This window comes from Anarhichas minor, unplaced genomic scaffold (genome assembly GCF_050575085.1).
Source record: "Anarhichas minor isolate MPS153535 unplaced genomic scaffold, ASM5057508v1 ptg000136l, whole genome shotgun sequence".
Lineage (NCBI taxonomy): Eukaryota > Metazoa > Chordata > Actinopteri > Perciformes > Anarhichadidae > Anarhichas > Anarhichas minor.
This window is the reverse complement of record NW_027466582.1, coordinates 17,908,403-17,932,543: the sequence shown is the minus strand read 5'-3', so window position 1 is coordinate 17,932,543 and position 24,141 is coordinate 17,908,403. Positions and strand designations below refer to the sequence as shown.

General features: G+C 43.2%; 1 protein-coding gene across 1 annotated transcript; it reads left to right on the top strand.

Moving 5' to 3' along the window:
• Positions 1-1,560: 1,560 nt before the first annotated feature.
• LOC142941974 (trace amine-associated receptor 1-like) lies at positions 1,561-2,565 on the top strand. The gene has a single exon (XM_076084104.1). The coding sequence runs from the start codon at positions 1,561-1,563 to the stop codon at positions 2,563-2,565; it is 1,005 nt and encodes a 334-aa protein (XP_075940219.1).
• The last annotated feature ends 21,576 nt before the right edge of the window (positions 2,566-24,141 follow it).

Sequence of the window (24,141 nt, the reverse complement as noted above, 5' to 3'; positions counted from 1 at the left end):
TATATTTTATAATACTTTTCCTTTTAGTCTGTACTGTTCATACTTTTCTTGTGGCGAAGTCAAGCTAACATACTCTGACGAGATTTGGATCTGCTTCCGGTTTCGCCAAAATTACTTCAAAATAAAGGACCCAAAACGTAAAAAGGGACTTACAAAATAAAAGCTAGCAGGAAGTGATTAACTTAAGTAACTTCTAATTAAAAGGTTTGTAGGAAACATTCACAGAACCTCTTAAGAGTCCTTTACAACCCTTTCCCGGAAGATCACAAAACATGAACTGATTACAGGTTTTGCTAACCTTGTTGTCTTTACTAACAGCTGTTGTGCACTTAAAGTCTTCATTTTTGTGGAGGAAGCAGCTGTTATTGAAGCAATTAGTGAGCGGCAGAGCAGACGTCTGAAGTCACGGTTTGCGGCTTTGAGGAAGACGGCGGACACAAAACGGAGGACTTTCCTTTCCTTATCAGTGCTTATTTTGTTCTGCACAACTGTTGTGAAGTTAACACACATGAACTGTAAAGGAACAAAAGCAGTAATTGCTCTCCATTACGACAGAGACGTCAGCCACCAGCAGATCTACAACTGTGAAAACACAACGAAACCGAGAGGGAACGAGTGAGAGACGCGTGTTGACCAAATTTCTTGACCCATAATCTAGTAAACTTTTATGTGTAAGTGTTGATTTTAAAATAAATTTGATGTTTGAGAGAGAGAGAGAGAGAGCAAGACACACAGCAATGTAACTAAGTCTGAAAAATAAAACTTCTAAAACGAAATTTGTCTATTTGAGTTTATAGAGGAAGAATTTAGAGAAAGATCTTAAGTATCAAGCACGACCTTTCATTATTAAAGACTACTATATTACTTTATATGTATTATATATATCATTTTTTTAACTAAGCCACCAATCTACTTCCTGTTTACACCGGTACCCGCATGCCCAGTGTACGTGAATAGTCATGTGATATTCGTTTTCAGTTGTGGACTGAGATCATTTTGTTTTACAACTTATATTAGTGTGGATGTAGCCTTAGAGTCTTCATTTTATTGTACATTTTTGCAGTAGCTAGGTTCTTGTCATTGCATTTCTATAAGTGCAGTATATCTTATATTAGCCTTTTAGTAAACATTAAATTGTTAATTTAAAAAATGTCTTTGAAATTGTTATAACAGGCTCAAGGACACACACAGTATAAAATACCTCATATCACATGCAAACAGAATGTAGCATATCTCATCTAATTAGACTGGTGACTTTTTAATAAATTATGGTAATTAGGTGGGGATTGATTATTTTAACATCTAGTCAAAAGGTTTTGCACAGTAGCACAGAGAATGCCACACACCCAGGACACCCCACGCTGATGTGTCATCTATTTTGAGTGGTTTGGTATGAATCTTAACACACTACAATTATTTTGTTATTTTAAATGTATGTCTTTGTTTCTCAAGAAGATTGATATTGTGGTTACACATGCACAAGTAAATATTCAAGTATTTGAGAATTTTCCTCAGTTGGTTAATATTGGAAATTTGAATTTCAGGAATCTATGTAGAAGCATGGAACCAGAAGCGACTGACAACGGGAGTTACACTGTTAATGACATACATCCCTGCTACGAATCAGATAATACAACTTACTTATTCACAAGCAACCCTTCCATAATATGTGTTTTATTATATGTTTTCCTCGGTGCATTGTCTGTTGTCACAATATGTGGAAACCTTTTCGTAATAATCTCCGTCTCTTACTTCAAACAGCTCCACATCCCTACAAACTACCTCATTCTGTCTCTGGCTGTGGCCGATCTGCTTGTAGGAGTTCTAGTCTTTCCTTTCAGTATGACATTCACTGTAACCTCATGTTGGTATCACGAGGGTTTGTTTTGTAAAGTACGAGGAAGCTTTGATGTTACACTGAGCACAGCTTCTATTTTGCACTTATGCTGTATTTCTATTGACAGATACTACGCAGTGTGTCAGCCTCTTGCTTATAAAAGTAAAGTAAATGATCGTGTCATTGGAATTATGATCCTGGTGAGCTGGGCAGTTGCTGCTGTAATTGGCATCAGCATTATATTTGCAGGTTTTAATCAAGGAAAATGTGAAGAAAGTTGCTTAATTGATGCTCTAATATCAACCACTCTGGCATGTATTTTTTCATTTTATATCCCGGTCATTATAATGCTTAGTATCTACCTGAAAATTTTCCTTGTTGCAAAGAGACAGGCAATCAGCATTCAGAACACAACCGGTCTGAGCACAAAGTCATCTGGAGCAACCGTCAGTAAGATGGAGAGAAAGGCCACCAAAACTCTGGCTATTGTTTTGGGAGTTTTTCTCTTATGTTGGACTCCGTACTTTCTTTGTATCATCTTTCAGCCTTTAACGTACAATGTTACACCAATTGCTGTGATTGAAACACTGAACTGGCTTACACTGTCAAATTCAATGCTTAATCCATTTATTTACGCTTTCTTTTACAGCTGGTTCAGAACAGCTTTCAGAATGATCATTTCTGGAAAACTATTTCAAGGTAATTTTGCAAACTCAAAACTCCTTTGACTCGTCTTTTGTTTAAATAACATGTTAAACTCCGGCCTTCGAATGGATGTTTGTTTTCGGGATAACGGGCTGTCGGACAAATGGGCTTTCGCTCTGATGCAACATTTTTTGGACTAATGTTGTTTCATAGCAATGGGCCGTCTGAACAATGTGCAGTCCCCTCTTATATGTTATGTGGAGTTATATATTTTCCTTGACTCATTAACTGTTGACACAATATGTAGAAACCTTCCTGTGATAATCATTTACTTCACACAGCTTTACGCTCCCACAAACTCTGTGGCTGACCTGCTTGTGGCATCTTTGATAAGCACATCTTCCATTCTGAACTTGTGCTGTATTTTTATTGACAGATATTATGGAGTGTAACATCGTCTGATGATTTGCACTGACTATTGATGTTATTAGGAAAAAAATAAAGATTAACATCTTGGATCCACTCTGTCTAGCTTATTAAAGTATTCATGGTGCAAGGGAACTGTCACTGTTTGGTGCTCTGTGTAGTTAGTATATGTACACAGAGTCTGCACCACACAGGTGTCTAAAGTCACTTAAACAGTACACTCTGTTCTGTCAAATTGTGAGGTTATTACTGTATATATGTTATAATTACGAAAGATGAAATGAAACCAAAAATAAAACAAACTCATTGAAAACAAGAAGCAATTATCTTCACGTTTGGATAAACAACTATGTGTATGCAGGACAGTACCGTTTTAACATTTATACCAGTATTGACGAAGTTGTATATACATTTGTTTCTATTATAAAGACCTAGTTAAGATAGTAAAATGTTTTTTTTATTTCTTAACATCATATGCTTTATATTAGACTGTCCTGGACATAATACATATCACTTGTAAAATAGAGATTATACAAACTCATGGCATTTGTTGTATTCACATTGACGTTTTTTTTTGGTGGAACATAAAGCAAATTGTGCATGCATTATCAAAAAAGACAAGAGACTATGAAATTAACTTTGAATAAAAATAACTCCCATATGCAAGTGTACAACAAAATGTCATCTATTTCTATTACCATACTGTGAAGGACCGGGGTATGCATAAAGCTGGGAGAGCAGGTAAAGGTGGAAAAACATAGAGATTTTACTGACCCAAAGTATTTACAAGAATTAAGATGGGTAACAAAATCAAGCAAAAGTGAAAAATTTGAATAACTATATAAACTTAACATAACTGCTCTGGAGTCTAAGCACAACTTACCTACACAGAACTTAGTTCAAAACAACATTATGAGTACTCTTCTGACAAGGACTCAGTCTTTTGCCAGAAGGATGGTCAGCTACAGGACACTGACAGGAAAGTTGTTAACACTTTTACTAACCTTAACTCAATTTTACTTGATTGCGTGCACTCAATCTAGAAAAATAAAGTGGGCCAAAACAAGTGTCTTTATGTCTTGTATAATGATGTTAAACGAAAGAACTGGGAAACATGTTACTATGTCCTTCACGATGCCTGGTTGATGGTTTGGCTAGTAGCTGCAGCCATCACACATACAAAGCATAATGTGTAGGCATTCATATTAGGCTTCATGATTGTAATAAGTATTGTATAAATGTATACATCATTTTCACATACAGGCATGATTTAAATTTTCCATATTTGTTCTTAACATGAATACACCAAATGCTTACAGTCACCTGGAGATAAGAACACGGTAAACATAAAAAAGTTAGCAATCAGTCAGAATACGCTTATTCTTTCAATCACAAAGTCTTATTTGAAAGGATGCTGCCCACACTGTAAATGTCATCCTTCCCCCTTCCTGCTGGCTCCAGGTTTGGGTTGAGAGTTGACGTACCCATGTCGACTGTTGGTTACAAGTTAAGTTTGAACAAATTCAAACTAACGTGTAGCTTGCTCAAATTAATTTTAATACAGTCCATACAGCTGTCACACCAGAATCTCTTTTGATCCATTGATAATATAGAAATGGTGATTGGTGCAGCTTTAAAGCGATAGGTCTTGACATTGTGAGATTGACATCGAAAGGATCCCCAATGTCAGACATGTGTATATAATAGACACAGGGACTTTAAAGGCACCTTTTTTCATGATAGCACAAAGACTAGTGCAAGCAACTTGCTAGTATTTGCTGACTTTAAAATGGGCTTTCCAACTCCCTTTAGTACTTCCATGCACTGCACAAAGCTCATGGCGCAAAAGTGGGAGAAGAGGCTTGATAATGTGAGTCACGGTGTCATTACAGAATCGGGGTTGAAACCTGTAATTTGAAGTTGCACTGAGAAAAAAGCAGCTCCGCACAAAGCGACGTTAAAACATACGATCATACAAAAGGTGCATTGAGCTGTTGTAGTGTTTTATTTGATCCCTAATCAGTGCAACGGCTCTCTGGCAAGGCTGGAGCATTGATCTGTGTGGGAGAGGGAGCGGCATGAGCAAGAGTATGGGAAGACAATTAAACCTTTGTCTCGCTTGTAGTGTAATTTATTGATGTCCTTGTATTAGTTGATGGATAGTTTTTTGCTATCAAGCTTAAAAGGAAACTTTGCCTATCATCAACCGATTGCAATGTGGGTGGTGTGCAGAGTGCGTTGAAATCAGCAACATTTCCTTTTAAGTTTAGTTGTAACTAAAACCTGACTCTTGCACAATAGTGATGGCAGTTATTTTTGCTGTTACCATGTCATGTCATTGTTGTTCTTACTCAGCTTCTCTTTTTTTGTTCCCAGTTTGTAGCCTTGTTGGAAACATTTCACATAACAACATTACTTAATTGCCTAGTGACAATTAGATAGTTTGTTTATACAGCGTACCTTGGGGAAAAGCCGAGCTCTGCACCACCAGAGCAGCTCAGGGACCAAAAACTCAACATTCATACCCCCAATGGGAGAGATGTCAGTTTGCATAATATCATTGCATATGACTTTAAACTAACTGAATATACTCTATGTTGGATTTAATGACTAAATATTTACTTTCAGTAATACAACTAAACCCGTTTGCACAGTTAAATGCCTGAATGAAACAGAACTGTTGAGGAACTTATTTGTGGTTCAAAATGTTTGACACCAATCTGCCTGACTATTAGGTGCTGCTCCGCCATAGAAGCTAAAATCTTAATGGAAAAAAAACTTAAATATCTGAGCCTTAATGTAGATGTTGGGATCTGGCCCTAGTCTAGAAGCACCCATGCTCCTTCCTGTCATACAACGTCTGATGGAAAACTCCAAGATGAATGACTACACCTCCCAGCACAGCAGAAACCTGATGCTGGTCCCTCATTGGCCAAGAAAGGGCCCCCCACTGGTTGTGCCACCTGGTTTATAAGCCTGAGCACAGCTAGAATTCGCGCTCTTCCGTCCAGACACCGCTGGTGTAAGGAGATCCACAAGGCTCTCTTCACCCCGGACTCGTCCAGGGGACAAGAAGATCCACGAGGAACCGCTGCCTCATCAAATCCTATCAGGTCACATGCAACATTCGCTGGTCGAACAGACTGTGTTTTATTTTGAGTTTTGGATCCTGTAGTGCGAGAACTGATAACTTCTATGCCCCGTTCTCCCACCCTTTTTGTGTACACACCGCCGGCAGAAGGTAACAATCGTTCCTCGCCGAAGATTTCCGGGAAGGACGACCCAAACCTCGTCCCTCAGCCGAAGTTAAAAAGCCCCTCTCTGCAGCGAGGAGGCCGAGTCTGCGCCAGCCAGCCCCGAGGCCGCGCCACCGAGAGCCAGCAGCTACTCGAGGACCGAGTGATCCCCACCACGGGAAACGTACCCCACCGAACAAAGCTTCTACAAGTAAGAGTTACTGGTATCTGGGCCTAGCTTAGCTTAGCATAGCATTAGCTTAATTTAGCCTATTCGTTATGTCGTTGTTATTCCTGTATCTTGTTACGTTAAGTTACGGTCGTGTTATAACGTGTTATTGCGCAAGCATCGCGGACCACGGAGTCCCGTTATATTGTGTATTTCCTGCTATAACTGTTTGCATTAGATCCGTCGCTGCTAGTGGATGTGGAGGTTGTGATTTTATCATTTCAAAGACCAAAACCACGGTGGCGGAGCCTCGTCTTCGCCGACCGAGTTTCGGGGTGATAAGAGAGCAATACTCGCGTTTCACCGCAGTGACAAAGATCTGTTTGTTTTGGGGATTCTTTTATTTTGTTTTTGGTTTTATTCTCTCCTCTTTAAATCGGCTCTGCGAGTGAGATCTAGAACCTGCAACTATCACCGCAAAAGCGTGCTGTTCCTCACTGCCTCACTACTGCGCAGAGCACCGAGCTCAGAGCTCGATTTTCTCTCTCTCTCTCTCTCTCTCTCCCTCTACTAACCCGCACATACACGTAGTTAGAGCTACTGATTTTGGGTGAACCTCTCAGACTCGTGATTACTTAATCTCTGACCCCTACCCACATGGTACACCGTCCCACGTGGTTCTAGCAGCCACCTCTCCGCCATTTTGGTCGCCGGTCTCTAGACTCACCATCTTGGCCTGTAGGCTCACACGCCCTATTGAGATTAACCACCATCACTGTTGAGTAGGCTCCCCCTTCCCCCTTTCTTTACACACACACACACACACACACACACACACACACACACACCTACATGTGCATATATTGATACACATATCCTTACCCCACTTTATTCATTTGACTTTAGGTATTAGATATATAATTGTATGATAGTGTTTGTTGATTTTGATAGTACTTGATTTGATCATTTATTGTTTTGATTTAATAAACTCTGTTATATTTTAAAGAGCAGTCGTCTGTGATTACTTGTGCATATGTGTGTAATAATAACTGGATGTAGTGGCCTGTGCTCGAACTTAAACCTTCACTTTCACTCTGAATGTGTAATAGTACTCAGACTATTGACATTATGAGTGAACGCTAATTATGAGACTTAGTTTTATTGTTTGGTTATTGGTCCCTGTTCGCAGGGTGGTGCCCCGTTATTATTAATAATCATTAATAATTGTTACTGACATTAATAATTCTATTGATGTCAAGAATTTAGTTTCTTAGATGCTGATAACCCAAACACGCTCCTCTACGTTCCCAATATAGAGTTGTGCCCATCATTACCGGACTTACTGAGTCAACACTGTCATCAAAAGATCTTGATAAGTACTATTAATTTGCAACAGGAAATAAGTACGGAAATTAACAGGATACACAGAAATATTATGTGGTCGTAAATGTTTTGAAGTCAAATCAATTTGTGAATGTAAGGAAATCTGGCATAACAAGTTCAGATGGAGTTGCTGAAGTATAAACTCCAAATCCAATAAAGAGCAGGACAGGTCGCGGTAACACTTTATAATAACTACATGCTATGAAGCATTAGTTAAGTATGAGTAAACACTTAATTAATCATTTGTAAAGCATTGTTCCTACATTAACACTCATTGGTATACAATTAATAACAAAAGTTATAAATGTTTTATTCTTGATTAATAAGCTCGTCTATTATGTGTTTCGTGATTGTGTTTTCATATTTTATAAATTATGTATTTATAATATTACAAACCAATTATTAAGGAGTTGTAGATGATTAATAACTTATTTAGATGTACATTATTCATGTGTTTATATATATATAATGATTTAAATATGCACTAATGGTTAGGGACTATGCCAATATATGCTTTATAAACACGTATTAATACTGCAATTCATGATTAATTCAGGTAGTTACTAGTCGTTAAGTATTTTGTGTGACTATCTAAAGTGAGGACTATCAATGCCTTACAAAGCATTTATAAATGACATTGAAAGGCCATCAGTGCCTCAAAACCCACAAAAGTCTCAGTTATCTTCTCAACAGAAAAGGCAAATAGACAAAGTGATAAAGAACATATCAATATTTAATACAAGATACAAACAATGTACTCGTAAAACATACCTCTCAGCCATTCATTCGTGTAAAAAAAAAAAAGTATGTCAGTATGTTTCTTAGCTGGCACGTACACATTATGGAGGATGAGTATCTAGCTAGCCTTCCAGCTAGCATGTCACTAACTACAGGTCCTGGGACAGGAGCAGACCACGGTGTCACCTAAGTTGTAAATAGAGCAATCCAGGAGACTGTTGGATAAATATACGATAACGATAATGTTAGATGACCATTTATCTGTTTATGAGTGGAGTGAATGTGAACGTTTTATATCCAGCCATGTTCTCCTGAGGGAGAATCTATTTGATTTGATTTTTTACACGAATGAATGGCTGAGAGGTATGTATTTACGAGTACATTGTTTGCATCTTGCAATAAATATTTATTAATCCAGGTCGCTAACACTACCTTACACTATGATAATGTGAGTAATATCCAGGACCGGCTTCCACGCTTTGGGATAATAGGATGTGCTAGGCTGAAGTTTTTCATCGATTTCGTCGATTTAGCCGTCGCCATCTTGGCTTTTTGCATCCAGTGAAAAGAAACTACCATATTTGAAGAGATATGTGCAGAGGAGTGACGTAGAGCCGCCGTTTACAGCTCTGGTAGCAGCAGCGACCTGTCAATCACAGTAAGCCCACCCTAAAGCATACTCTGCTTTATGGTCTATTTGACTCTAAATGGATCATAATTTAATAAATAAACATCATGCTGTAATGAGGAAGACTTGAAACTAGAGATTGATACCATAAACTCATGTTTACAATGTTTACTGAGGAAATAACTCAAGTGAGAAGTTGTCATTTTCGGACTTCATTGGACTTTGTTTTGCAACCAGAGGAGTCGCCCCTTGCTGGTCAGTGGAGAGACAGTTGACACAAAAAAACGCTCCTCTGGTCCATAACCCTCCCAGTCAACCAGGTATTGAAACTCCCTACCTCGTCGGCGGACATCCAGGAGGCGATTCACCGTGAAGACTGGTCCCCCCTCGATGAGTCGGGGGGGTGGAGGGGGTTCTGGCGGAGGGTTTAGGGGTCTGGAGACTACGGGCTTGAGGAGGGAGACATGAAATACTGGGTGAATCCTCATGGAGCGAGGTAACTGTAGTTTGACCGTGACCGGGTTGATGATGGAGAAGGGACCGATATATCTGGGGGAGAGCTTCTTAGACTCGGTGCGTAGGGGGATGTCCTTGGTCGAGAGCCAAACCAGTTGTCCGGTACGGTAGACAGGAGCTGGAACACGACGTTGATCCGCCACTCTCTTATTCTGTTCTGCCGTGCGAAGCAGAGTGGCCAGAGTCTCTCTCCACACCCGCCTACAATGACGGGCATTGCTCTGGACTCATGGAACTGCAACTTCGACCTCCTGGCTAGGGAACAGGGGAGGCTGATAGCCCAAGGAGGCCTCAAATGGGGATAGTCCGGTGGCTGTAGACGTGTGGGAATTGTGGGCGCACACCACCCACGGGAGGGGACGGCTCCATGAGGAGGGATTGGTAGCGGTCACACACCTGAGGATGGCCTCGAGCTCCTGGTTCAGCCTCTCCGTTTGTCCATTAGTTTGTGGGTGGAATCGCGAGGAGAGACTGGCCGTGGCAGAACGCCTTCCATAACTGGGATGAGAATTGCGGGCCACGGTCCGAAACGATGTCCGCAGGGATGCCATGAAGCCTAACAACATGTTGGATTAGTAAGTACATCGATTGCTCCGACCCCACTTATCTCATGTGTGATGTCCTGAAGAACAAGTAAGACCACGGGAAGCCTGTCCATCAAGTTACAACAGGCTGACTGTCACGCGACTTTCAGACTTTCTATGACCTCTCTGTTCTGCGTCGCAATTAGCTAGAGTACATCTGCAACAGTTTTTTTGTATTTGCAGTTCTCTTCTATTTTCTTTTGCCTGCTTTGTTTTTTCACGTGGAGCATGGAAGAATTTGTCTCCATGACCTTTTTAAGTTCCTTCCATCCATACCAAGCATTGATATGTTCCTTGGACTTAGCATTAGGGTTCAAGTCATCATCTGTATGTTTTTTTTTTTTTTTTTAACTTTATTCAGATACATTTAGTACATTGTAATTTCTAGTAGGAATTTTGATTTTGCATTCCTCAAAACAATATACTTGTAGGCTTATTAGAAAATAAATACAATCAGGAGGGAATGTACAAAACAAATGTACAAAACATACAATGCTGACAATTAAAAATCACATTAATTTTACTTTACTGATTGTAAAAAAAAATCAAATAAACAAAAAAGAAATAAAATTCATTAAAAATATGTTGGTTGGCTTTTTCCAGTGTACAATCACCAACTGTGGTTTGGTCGTAATAAACCCATTATTCACAGAGTTAGATGTAAACAGCTGTTATGCTCTCCTCAAACCTATCAGACACTATTGAAAAACACAACTCAACAGAAACAAAATACAACAAATCAAAACCATCTTGGTTTGCTTAGTTTCCACTGCGAATACCATCCAATCTAGTTTGGTCGAATTAAAGCCTTCCCAGTGAGCCCCAACCGGGATTACAATGTTGATTTCTAGTTGAAAACTGGGTGATATTTGCTTTGAACATCTAAGACCTATTTTCGCCGTCTTTTCAACCAGCTGAAATGCGGTTAGAACATCAACGTGTCACAAAACACCAATTTGTTTGAAAATGTTTGAAGGTTGAAAGAGAGACGATATTGGTTGTGAACATATTCCTCCAAAGTCACATTACACTAGACGGTGAAAAGTGGTCTACACAAAGATTTGAACACTTTAAATGTTTCATATAAAATGTCATAAATATGGAACTATAGACCGTGTGCTGCCAAAAAGATGCTCCCAAGATATCGTAACGGGAGCAGTGTACATTCTGTCTATACATTCATGTAAAATACGAGTGTGTGTTACTGCTGGAACACGCATGCGCAGGTACTTTGGCTCAGACTGCCCCAACAACTTTGAAAGTAGAACCAGTCCGGACACTCTGCACTGGACTTGCTAAGCGAATTGAATGAGCTGACGGCATAACCGTGAGGCTTCACACTAACTACATACTTTGTAAGTACTTCAACCACTGGATTCTAATAATGCAAACCAAAGTTAGCACCAGTAGGATAATTTTATGCTGCTCACGATGTGGCCTTGTAGCTTGTAGCGTTAGCATGTTAGCTTGTAAGCTTGTAGCGTACTGTAGCATGGATCAACAGTAAACACAATCAAGTGTGTAAGTTGATGTTGGAGACTGTCTTCATGGGCTGTCGCTGTAGCTGTATGAAGTGCGTTTTTAGGCCATTTCACATCTAAAACACTACAGAAGGCGAGTGGGGCTGTACACAGTTTGAATGGGGAGGAAATGAGTAAAACAAAGCGATGTGTTAACAAGAAGAGGGTCAAAACGTTGTTGTTTGGCAGACAGCAACATACACACAAAGTATTATACTGTGTAATATCCCAGTGAGCATCTCTCTGTTAAAAAAGATGTTTAAAAAACGACAATGGTCATTGGTGATTAAACGATCAAAACTGGTTTCAAAAAGTGAATATTTTTTTCTAATACTTTTATTTACAGATGTCCACCTTGAAAATATCACAGACCATCTGAAACCGGCTCCCGTGTGGCATCGACAACATTTAATGATAAACAAACTGTACCTGTATAGCGCTTTTCTACACAGCAAAATTGGTAGTGTTAATTGGTGTTCATTTTCCAGTGAAAAATATTTTGAGTTGATCAGTGTTGACTTTGGTGTTCTTTTCGCACTTAAATAGCTCTGGGGGCGGAGTTCTTGCAGCGAGTTAACGCAATGCAATCCTGACTGAATTACGTACATATCTGGTTCTCTTTCATAGCATTCGTTTCGTGTCTCACATTGGGAATGCCTTCAGCGTGCCCTCATCAGAAGCTCCTATTGCATTCTGCCAGCCAGGATTGGCTGGAACTAAGCATGTCAGTGTCAAGGAGGGTGGAGGCCCTCCCCTTATAAAAGGGCTTGACGCTACGCTGCCAGTCATTCAAAAACCTCTTCTCGCTACGAGCAGAAGTTCCAACCTTTTATCTCTCGATCTAACTGTCTATCTGGGACCTAGCTTAACTGTCCATAGACACGAGTGAAAACTCAGTCACCGGGCGCTTTGTTCACGGACTGCTCAGTTATTAGAGATTACCATACTAGTCTGTCACCAAACAGTAGTCTGAGCTGCTAACTGTGGAGAGTAGCAATACTTTCAACAGCTATCCAAACCGAATGGCAACACTCCGAGGTAGCAATACCCCACGAAAGTGAAACCCTTTCCTCAAACCGTTAGCTTCACGGGGCTAATGCATCACAGAGTAGCAATACTCCCGCTTTATAACCCGCCTGGAAGTCGCAACACTCCCAGTCGGCCCCCGCAAACTCTAGCCACACCAGGCTAATAGCACTGTAGGAAATTTGGGTTTAGAAATGTTTTAAGAAATCATAATAGAAGTGTTTAATGATTCATAATTAAGAAATCATAATTAGAAGTGTTTTGGAATACATAATTAGAAGATTCATAATTGTAGAAGTGATTTGTAGTTAGAAGTGTATCTTAGTAGCACCTTTATATCGGTTTGTGAAACTTGTGAAGTTTTTGCCAAAAGTTGCAAATCCTTATCTTTATATAGAATGTTTATCATAGAAGTGTTAAGCCATAAAAGACAGTCATTGAATGTATTAAACTGTGAAGAATAGCCAAGGGAAAGTCAGACTTCCAGACAGACATTTGCAGGTTGTGCCCGCGCGAGGGTTTTCGGAAGCCTGACGCCAGGAGGAGGCAACCGAAATTAGCCAATAGGAATTAAGATGGACAAAAGGGAGGGGATTTCAAACTGTAAGGGGAAGTGCTGGAAAGGAATTCACGCTCTTTCTCCTCGGCTCTGAGCCTGGAAACATCTGTGTTTCCAGGCTGAGTCGCGAATGAATAGCTTTTCCGCGCGGATCATATTATTATATATTCTGTTAGTAGTGTACTTCATTCTGTAATTGTATTAGCTTCGGTAGGATTAAATACTTTTTAATTGTTAACCAGTTTATGGTAGATTTATTAAGAAGCAACTCTACTGTAAAACAGTGGAGCGTGCTCTCCGGCCTTCTCTCGGTGGGGAAGATTTCAGCCTCCACAAATTTGGCAACCACGAAGGGACACTCTCGCCAGAAGCAGCGTGGGCTGGAGGACAGCGTTCGCCATCGACACCTTCGGGGCCCACAAACACAGAGGTCAGCAGAACCTTTTTAATAAAATCTGTATAGGTAGTTTATAGGACAATTTAGCGAAGGTGTTCGAGGGCTGGCGTTGCTAAAGGCTAACGCTGCTGGGAGCTGACGAGAAGCGGACAAAGAGAGGTAGGCCTCATTGAACTGAGTAATGTATATTTACATTGTGAAACATACTGCAGAATGAATTAAGGGTACTGACTTAAGGGTGAATATTACGAGTGCTGTGATTAAGGGTTAATATTACGAGCACTGTAATAAAGAATAAAATTACCACATTGGGATTAAGAAAAATGGTTGGTATTACCGGCGAACTGGTGATGCGTGAATTGATCCGTCTTTAAGTGGCGGCTTTAAGGGGGTTTGATTCATCGTGTTACTGGGCTAGTGTGCTAACTGTTTAAAAGGGTTTGTCTTGTTCTGCGAACTGAGGACACATACTTGGGAGAGTATTTGAAAGGCATTTCATCTAGGTCCAAGTATCGTGGCTTCGGGCAGAATATACTTACGCTTACTTGGGCAGAGGCGGACAGAGTTAGCCCCGAAAACCGGTAGCTCCTGTAGGGTCCCCGGCTCTTGAGAACTGACTCGCCAGGCCTTTGCTTTGAGTGAATAAAGGAATCGTGTGGGTAATTAGGGAATTAAGAGACAATAAGTCCAGTAATACGTGTGTCTAGTCTGCGTTCTAGCAGTGTTGACATGTGTTTAATTGTTGAATGAGACTGTGCCAAAAACGTTTGTAGCTGTAGGAGCTAGCTAAGCGCTTGCTCCGGACCTTATTGTACTGCAAATAGAAAAGAAAGGTGCGTATAAAGAATATAACCGGTGGATTATGAGAGGGGTCAACGGACGTACGAGTGTAGATAAAGTGTGGATTTTGGCGAAACGTGTGAGTGGGGATCTTTTGTTATAAATTACGCTTCGCCGTTAGCATAGCTGTTAGCATAACATAGCTTAAGCTACCGGAAGTACTATTATTTTGTAGAAGAAGAAAAACGGCAAAAAGCAACTCAGCTGCCAGGAGGAGAAATTCCTAGAGAATTACAAACTAGTGTTTCGGATGTGATCATCTTGGAGTGTGTTTGGAGCAGAGGAACATTTATTTATGCAGAGGTGAGTTGCACACACACACATCTAAGAATTGGATTGTGAATTTTTAAATTGTATCTCTACATGTGACAAATTTGTACCCAATTACAGATTAGCGAAGATGTATTCTAACATTTACTGCTGAATCTTGGGTAGTTCTGTTTTGCTTCGTTTTAGTCAAGGTGCATGGCCGTTCTTAGTTGGTGGAGCAGTGGATTCCAGTTTTGGATCGACGAGCACATAATACGACACAGATGGTGAGTTGACTTTGGCTTCATTAGATGACAAATGTGTACATTTAATACACACATTAGAAACTAGACAAACGCCACTCACACCCACATAGCACATGTATTTGAATGAGATTGAAGGATTTAGATAGTTACAGCGTGTCACGTTAACTATTAAGGTTGTACTGTTTAGAATGTCACATGCAGGCTGATTCACTTCACTGCACAGCACATTTAGAGAGTTTATTGGACAAAATATACTGCTGCTGTCTCTGTTTCTGTCCCCACAAAATCTGAGTTGTCAAGGGGGAGATTCCACATGTGTTCTGGTACGAGGCCCAGGCTACAGAATGGTCGCGCTAAATACTCAGGAGGAAATGCTGGGACGAGCCAGAGAAAGGATGGAGGATCAAACGGTGCCCAAGGAGAGGGGAAAAGAATGGGAGAAGATGAAAAAATATCTGATGAGATGGCAGAGGAACGGGTGGTTTCCAACCGTGACGGCCCCCATAGCGGAACACAGATGCAGAGTGTGGAGAGAAGCTGCAAAGGCTAAAAACAATGCCGTTGCAGATCATGTAGGAGCCAGTCGCTTGAACAAATTCGGTAGGAAAAGGGCCCTCAACATGGAAGACAAGAGGTGCTCAGATACCAAGCGTCTGCTAACTTACTGGAAGGCTGCCGACCCGAGAACCCCTCCAGATGCTGTGGGACAACCTGAGGTCCTGCAAGAGACAGACTTCAAAACCACCACCACTCCCAGACCTGACAACCCAGTCTACACACCGTCAGTGCTGACAGAAGCACACGGGCAGACTAAGCTTCCCTCACCTCCCCCGCCGTATGACAGGAAGAAGTGCAGAATAATCAATCCCTCTTTGTTAAAACCCTCAATCCAGGCACCTGTGCATAGAGTAAATGGGGGAACATTGGATATGGACGTGGAGAAGGTGAGTACTCCAGGGAGCTGCCAGGACGAAGCAGGGCGAATGGGGTGCAGAGAAGAGGAAGAGACAAAAAAGAAAAAACAGGAGTGGAAGATGGGGAGTGGTGAGTATAAGACAAAAGGTTATTTGTTCCTCAAACCCAGAAACAGACGGAGAGCGGCCACAAGTGATGATGACACCCTTGACGACACTGATACGGAGGACAGAAGAGAAGGGATATGTGGAGCAGCCGGAGGTTGTCCACTTCCCAGACGGTCCAGCAGGAAAAGGAAGGAACCAGAATGCTATGCAGACTGGTTTTGTCCTGTAAGAGGTGAGATGCCACCATTAGCCCAGACCCAACAGTACCCCTTGCTGGTGAAATCCAATGGACAAGCTGAGTTTGTGCCATGGGGACATCGAGACATGGACGCACTGGAAAAGGCGCTGCCACCGCTGGCAGGAGGAGCCAACCCGTGGATCCGTCTCTTTGAAAAACACACAGCAGCGGATAAATTGGCATTAGGAGACATACGAGCCATGATAATCCGCGCCGAGGGAACAGCCCAATTGACCGCTTTGGAAGTAAGAACAGGAACGACCAACAGAGGGGATGAAACCTCATTTGACACCTTTCGAGGAGTCTTCTGGAGAGCAATGCGAAGCATCTGGGCCACAAAACCGAATATGAACTCCCTTTCTGGACTGAAGATAAAACCAGAAGAAGAAACCCATCAATATCTGAAAAGAGCTGAAGAAGAGTGGCATAGGGCCACAGGGGGGGGACATGACAGCAATGAAGCCACCACTGTAGTATGGCGACACACTGTGCAGAAAGGCCTTCCCCTACCAGTACAAACAGCGCTGGGAGGAGTAGTAGGCTTGAGCAACATGGAAGATGCCATGTGGAGGGAATACCTTACTCACTACAACCAGAGACATCAAACTGAGGAGACAAGTGGACAGGAAGATCTGAAGCGAATGACGCGGCAGCTGCTGAAACTTCAAATAGCGGAGGCCGACAGAGAAATAAGTAGAAAATATCAGGCCAAGAAACAGATGGTCATAGCCGAGGCTCAGGCCTCACAACAGCCCCAAAATCCAGCAGAACCGGCCCCCACAGTGGTGTACTACCAACCTCCACCACATTACAGAGGCAGAGGACATGCACGTGCATTCAACAGAGGGAGAGGTAACTATAGAGGGGGGTATGAAAGACCTGTAGGTAGAGGGGAGTGCTACATATGCGGGAGTGAGAGTCATTGGGTGAGAGACTGCCCACAGAGAGCAGGAGGACAGTTCAGTGCATCACCACAATGGGCTCCATTCCCACCACATCAGCAGTACTCAAAACCAGGTCTGCCAGGACCACCTCCTTCATGAGACCCCCACAGCGACAGATGCCCATGCTGCCACCAGGACCATGGGGCGGTGCCGACCAAAAGAATATACAAGGGCGCTAACTAACATGAGTCAAGTTTTGTTTTCACAGGTGGAGAACACAGAGGCATCCGCTGACAGGAGAAAGCAGTTGCCTATTGTATCACCAGGCAGCTGCCTGTGGATGGGGTCCACAGGTGTAAGTGGTGCTGACCAACAGGGGGGACTGGACCATGGGAGGTTCATTTTATAGCCAAGATACATAGATGACATAGGGGTACCAAGGGGGGTGTCTAATGAATTTAAAGCCAGAAATCAAATAGCTGCAGATTTAGAATCTGCTTTCTCTCAAAGGGTGTCAATCAATAAAAATGTCAATTGGATCAATTACCTTTACTATAACCAACGGCGTTTTGTAAAGTTCACCAGCGTTGCAATATCAGGACTGCATGCACAGCTAGCGAAGACTAGTTTAATGACCTTGCAGAATAGAATAGCATTAGATATGATTTTAGCTGAGAGGGGCGGAGTTTGGATCCGCCTGTGGTACTTTTGTTCCAAATAACAGTTTCTGATGGGTCGGTGACCAAGGCGCTGGCCGGATTGACGACACTCAGCCACGAGCTAGCAGAGAACTCCGGTGTCGATAATCCAGTCACCGACTGGTAGGAGGTGCAATCAGTTACGTGTCGACGATGAGGAAGAATTTGAACTTCTGATGGCCACTGTTTAGTTGAGGCCACCAGCGATGCCATAGCAGGACTTCACAAGCAGCTCCTGAACATCTTCACTGAGATCCTGAAGGACCTGATTAGGCCCAGATGGACTTCTAAACACATCCGGTGAGATACTGGAAATTTGGAAAACAGACAGAGATTGTTTTGAGTACTTTGAGGATTGTTTTTGTTTTATTGGGTTATAATGGGATTTCAGGGTGCAATAATTAAGAAATGTAATTTTGTCAAGTGTAAAAAGAGCAGACAAGGCTTCTCAGAAATTTTCTCTAGCCCTCAGGATGGAGCCTGGACTCGATGCAGGACCATTCCCACCTCCACCATCTACAGCCCCACCACCTGGACATCTGAGAACTTCAACCGGAATCGACTGTTATTGTGTGTAGTGAGGCAAGCGTAGGGTGATCAGATAGGGGTGAAAAAAAATAATAGTTGTTTGCTATTGTTTAGATAGGGAAACTCATCCTCTGATTGCTTGAGGGGATTGTGTTTCCAGCGTATTATTTAATCCACTGTGAACAGTGGATTAGGGGGGAGTTGTAGGAAATTTGGGTTTAGAAATGTTTTAAGAAATCATAATAGAAGTGTTTAATGATTCATAATTAAGAAATCATAATTAGAAGTGTTTTGGAATACATAATTAGAAGATTCATAATTGTAGAAGTGATTTGTAGTTAGAAGTGTATCTTAGTAGCACCTTTATATCGGTTTGTGAAACTTGTGAAGTTTTTGCCAAAAGTTGCAAATCCTTATCTTTATATAGAATGTTTATCATAGAAGTGTTAAGCCATAAAAGACAGTCATTGAATGTATTAAACTGTGAAGAATAGCCAAGGGAAAGTCAGACTTCCAGACAGACATTTGCAGGTTGTGCCCGCGCGAGGGTTTTCGGAAGCCTGACGCCAGGAGGAGGCAACCGAAATTAGCCAATAGGAATTAAGATGGACAAAAGGGAGGGGATTTCAAACTGTAAGGGGAAGTGCTGGAAAGGAATTCACGCTCTTTCTCCTCGGCTCTGAGCCTGGAAACATCTGTGTTTCCAGGCTGAGTCGCGAATGAATAGCTTTTCCGCGCGGATCATATTATTATATATTCTGTTAGTAGTGTACTTCATTCTGTAATTGTATTAGCTTCGGTAGGATTAAATACTTTTTAATTGTTAACCAGTTTATGGTAGATTTATTAAGAAGCAACTCTACTGTAAAACAGTGGAGCGTGCTCTCCGGCCTTCTCTCGGTGGGGAAGATTTCAGCCTCCACAGCACACACAGCTTAACTTTAGCTTTACAGCTAATTATCTCTGCTAGTGACAATGGCTACCACTTTTGTCCCTAAAGCAGATGAGAAAATGCAGGCGCGAGCGATAAAATATCAATAAAATATCAAGCAGGGACACTCACCAGATGTGTGTGATGTGTCTTGGTTTGAAACATGCCCAAGCCGCCTTTGATTCCACAGAGGAGTGCACGCACTGTGGCCGATTCTCCCTCAAAGTGCTACGTCGCCGTCTGGCTTGTCAGACGAATATGACCGGCGGAGACCCGGTTATGGCTTCCACTGCAGCAGCTCCAGAGCCGATGGAGCTAGCCGAGTTGATGGTCCCCTAAGCTGAGGCTGGACCGAGCTGGGGAGATCAACTGGACCTTGCGGACCCGCTGCCCCAATAATTAGTCCAATTTGCCGGTCCCTGCCTCGCAGCACACCCGCAGGATTATTAGGTGGAGGTGGCGGATGACTCGGATGATGGGTCGGAACTCCTCATGACCGACGAGGATGACGATGATGAGTCTTGTCTATTGTCTGGCCGGGTTGCAAAACCCAAAGCCTCCGCGGCTCCGGCGGGTGATGGGAACGCATCTTCCCCTATATTAGACTTGGACTTGCAGGATGTATGCAAATGCACGCCGCTAAGCTCAAGATCCGATGGCCCGAAGTCCAGGCTGAGGTGACACAGTCCCGTTATGACGGGAAAAAGCTGCGCAAAGTGAAAAGGACAGGAAAACAGCTCCTGCCTATCTTTCCAGAACTACTGGAGGAATTTGCTGTCTCTTGGCGCAAAAAGCCGTACAGAGAGAAGCATTGTTACGTGCCGTGTTGTGTTTGTGTTTGTGCTCTCCCTCTGTTTTCCCTCAGTGTCTTCTTGGGTTCCACCCTCTATCCCGGATGCAAGCTGCAGCGGCTGATTGGACACGGCTGCGGACAATCGCGATAAGCGGTGGATAAGAGGAGAAGGACAACCTCTTGGAAAGACCACAGTAGTGAGGCTGTGCTTGTGAGATGACAACCCTTGGGCAACGCGTAGTGGTGGAGCTGCGTATGTGTTGCACCTTTGTTCCAGCCGTGTGGGCTGTTGTGTGTATAGTGTCGCTTTCTTTCTATAAGGAAATAGTTTTCTTTTGCTGCCGTGCAAGCAGCTAGCCTTTTTACAATAAATACTCTTTTCGTTAAACCGTCATCATTGCTCAGTCTCTCTTTCCCCGGGAAATAAACACCGCTACTCCCCGCATCCCTTAGATGCCAAAAAGGGGAACGCCGAAACCTCAAGCAGTACCTCAGGCTCCGCCGAGAGCATCAGCTCCGAAGGCCCCGTGGCAGAGGAAGTCTTTCCCTCAAGAAGAAACCTGGTCTGACCAACCACCCTCGGCCTCCTTTCACGGTGTAAGGAGGAAGAAACGGCTGGCCTGATATCCACCCTGGTCGTGAGGAGCGAGGCGGCTCTCGCCCGCCCCCTTGGCTTCGCTCACTCCAGCGGCCCTGTTCACGAGCAGTTTGACTGAGCTCGGTTCTGTTCGGCGTTAGGACGACGGGATGTTCGACCCGGCCCAGCGCCCCGTGAAGAGATGCAGTTAGGAACCATCAGTGGTCCCAAAGCATGTCTCATAAGCACTTCTTACTGTTACAAATAATTAAAGTTGTCCCAACTGTCGCATCCAGGCAATGTGCCGAGGGCGCAGTTGATAAAAATGAAAAACAAAATAAAACCTTTGCTGGTCCCTCCTTTCCCAGAGGGAGTGAGACCTCTCTCGGGCATAAATGTGAGTATTCCGTCTCACTCATGCGTAGTACCGAACAAGCGGTGCGATGTCCCTATGCCGCTAGAGGGGGCTCTAACTCTTTGTATGACAGACTGGCCTATCAGCCCTCTGTCACTGAAAACAGCGAGCTGGTCAGAATGCACCAGCTCAGAGTGGGTTATGAGAACATTAAGCAGGGGATACAGGCTTCAATTCGCCGTAACACCGCCACAGTTCAGGGGGGTAATTCAGTCACAAGCTCCAGGCGGAGCTGGCTGTTTTCTGCAGGAAGAGATTTCCTCCCTGCTAGAGAAAGGAGCAATAAGAATTATTCCCCCCGAACACAGACAGAGTGGGTTCTATTTAAGATATTTCCTGGTTCCCAAGAAAGGGAATGCATGCAATATCAGACCTCCGAGAGCGAAACAAGCACCTCAAGAAATACAAATTCTGGATGTTAACGTCTCTGCTGCGTTTCCTGCGCCCGGGCAATTGGTTCACTTCAATCGACCTCAAGGACGCTTATTTTCACATCGCAATATACCCACCACACAAGAAGTATCTCAGATTCAACTTCCAGGGGACAAGTTACGAGTATCTAGTCCTCCCCTTTGGTCTCTGTGACGACTCCTCCCTTCCATCAGGGGTCTGTGTCCTGTTTTCTCCTCAGTTGTCTTCCAGGATGTTAATCGGCCACTGATGGGCGACACCTGAGCTTTGGGTTGGTCCCAGCTATAAAGGCTGCCCCTCTTCTTTGGTTGTGGTGCCTCTCCGCGCCTCTCCTCTCTGCCTCCTGTTTCGAGGACCTGGCTGCTGCTTTGTTTTGTTTGTTTCGGTTTTGTTAGATGGTTCATTAAATAAATGTCTATTTATTACTTTTAACTCGTCTTGTCTCCCTCATGTTGCGGCCTTTTGAGCCGGGTCGTGACACTGAGCCCAAGAGTGTTTGTCAAATGAACTGAGGCAACTGTGGAACCGCTCAGGAGGCGTCCGAGTAGCCACGTACATCGACGACTGGCTTATTGCAGCGCCCTCCCACCAGGGGGCAGCAGATCACACAAAGTTACTCATGGAACATTTGGTGAATCTGGGCTTCAAAATAAATCAAGAAAATAGTGTTCTTCCTTGTCAGACCATCTCCTTTATAGGCCTATGTATAGACTCGGCTCAGGCCAGAGTGAGGCTGACTGGGGAAAGGTTAAAGGCACTCAGAGATTGTTTTGCTCTTTTTCACAGGGGCAAATTTGTGTCTCTCAGACTATGCCAAAGGTTGTTAGGGCTGATGGCCTCCGTTCTAGTGGTGGTTCTGATGGGACGTTTGCACATGAAGGGAATGCAGTGTTGGGTGGCTTCTCACAGGCTAGACCCACGTCGTCATGGCTCTCACATGGTGAGAGTCACAGTGGCTTGCTCAGCAGCACTAATCCCATGGAGAAGCGAGGGCTTCTTGACTCAGGGAGTGCCTATTGGGGTTATTTTGTGCAGGAAAGTGGTCACAACAGATTCCTCCCTCTCAGGCTGGGGGGGCGTGTTCGAAGGGAGAGCAGTGAACAGGACCTGGGATCCTCACATGCTCTCCTCTCACATAAATTACCTGGAATTAGTGGCTATTTATCTGTCACTGAAACATTTCCTCCCTTTTCTGAGGGGACATTATGTGATAGTCCGGAAGGACAACACCACAGTAGTGGCTTATATCAACAGAGAAGGGGGCTTGAGATCCCTTCGGTTACACATGCTGGTACACAGACTGATTGTCTGGAGCAGCAGACAGTTTCTGTCTCTGAAGGCCACACATGTGGCGGGAATACTGAACTGCGGAGCAGATCTCACGGACGGCTGCCTCGATGTGTTGGTGCACATTGTTTTGTGTTGTTTTTGTCGTTAATTCAGTTTTATGCTGCGATACCCGGAGCTCTTTCACCAGACATGAGCTCATGAACATCAGGGGTACAACTCCAGCAGACTTAGTTCCAACTTTTCTGCTAACTTCTGTGGAATTACTGGACATTCTAGTCAAAGGTGCGCTCACCTTAGCCCATGCAGTGAAACGCTATAGCGACACGGACCTCTCCGGCAAATCAAAAGGTGGAGGAATCTGTTTCTACTCCAACAGTGGCTGGTGCAACGATGTGACAGTGATTCTACAACACTGTTCTCCTGATCTGGAATCTTTTATCATTAACTGCAAACCCTTCTACTCTCCCCGTGAGTTCGCTTCATTCATTCTAGTCGGTGTTTACATGCCGCCGCAGAGCAACGTGCAGGAAGCACAGCGGACACTCGCCGAACAGATACTGTGTGTGGAGCAGACCTACCCGGACTCTTTAGTTATTGTCCTTGGTGACTTTAACAAAGGAAACCTCAGCCATGAACTCCCCAAATGCAGACAGACAGTCTATTAAATGCCCTACCAGAGAGGAGAATATTCTGGACCACTGTTACACCACAATCAGCGGGTCCTATCACACCGTCCCTCGTGCTGCACTGGGTCTCTCTGACCACGTCATGGTCCATCTGATTCCTTCATACAGGCAGAAATTAAAGCTCTGTAAACCTGTGGTGAGGAAATTCAAGAAGTGGACCAGTGAAGCTATGGAGGACCTTCGGGCGTGCTTGGACTGTACAGACTGGGATGTTTTCAGGACTGCTACCAACAGTCTGGATGAGTACACAGAGGTTGTGACTTCATATATCAGCTGTGTTCTAGTTGTTAATGTTCTATTTGGAAGCATATTTGTCAAATAGAAACGATCTCCGTCCACACGGGCGTTTCAGCATCATTTTCGAATTGATCTGCATCTACACGGCAACCTACGAAGACGGACAGCACGTGACCATTAACGTACACTGGGCATGCGCGTGACGGTGTAAACAGGAAGTGGATTGGTTGCTTAGTTTAAAAAAATACAACAGACTAATAAAGTAGTCTTTAATAATGAAAGGTTGTATTTGATACTTAAGATCTTCCTCTAAAATATTCCTCTATAAACTCAAACAGACAGTTCGTGGAAAGTTTTATTTTTCAGACTCAGTTACAGCGCTGCGGGTCTTTCTCTATCTCTCTCTCTCACA

What these genes read in the sequence shown, in the direction of transcription:
- LOC142941974 (XM_076084104.1), top strand. Translation starts at nt 1,561, where the DNA reads ATGGAACCAGAAGCGACTGACAACGGGAGTTACACTGTTAATGACATA.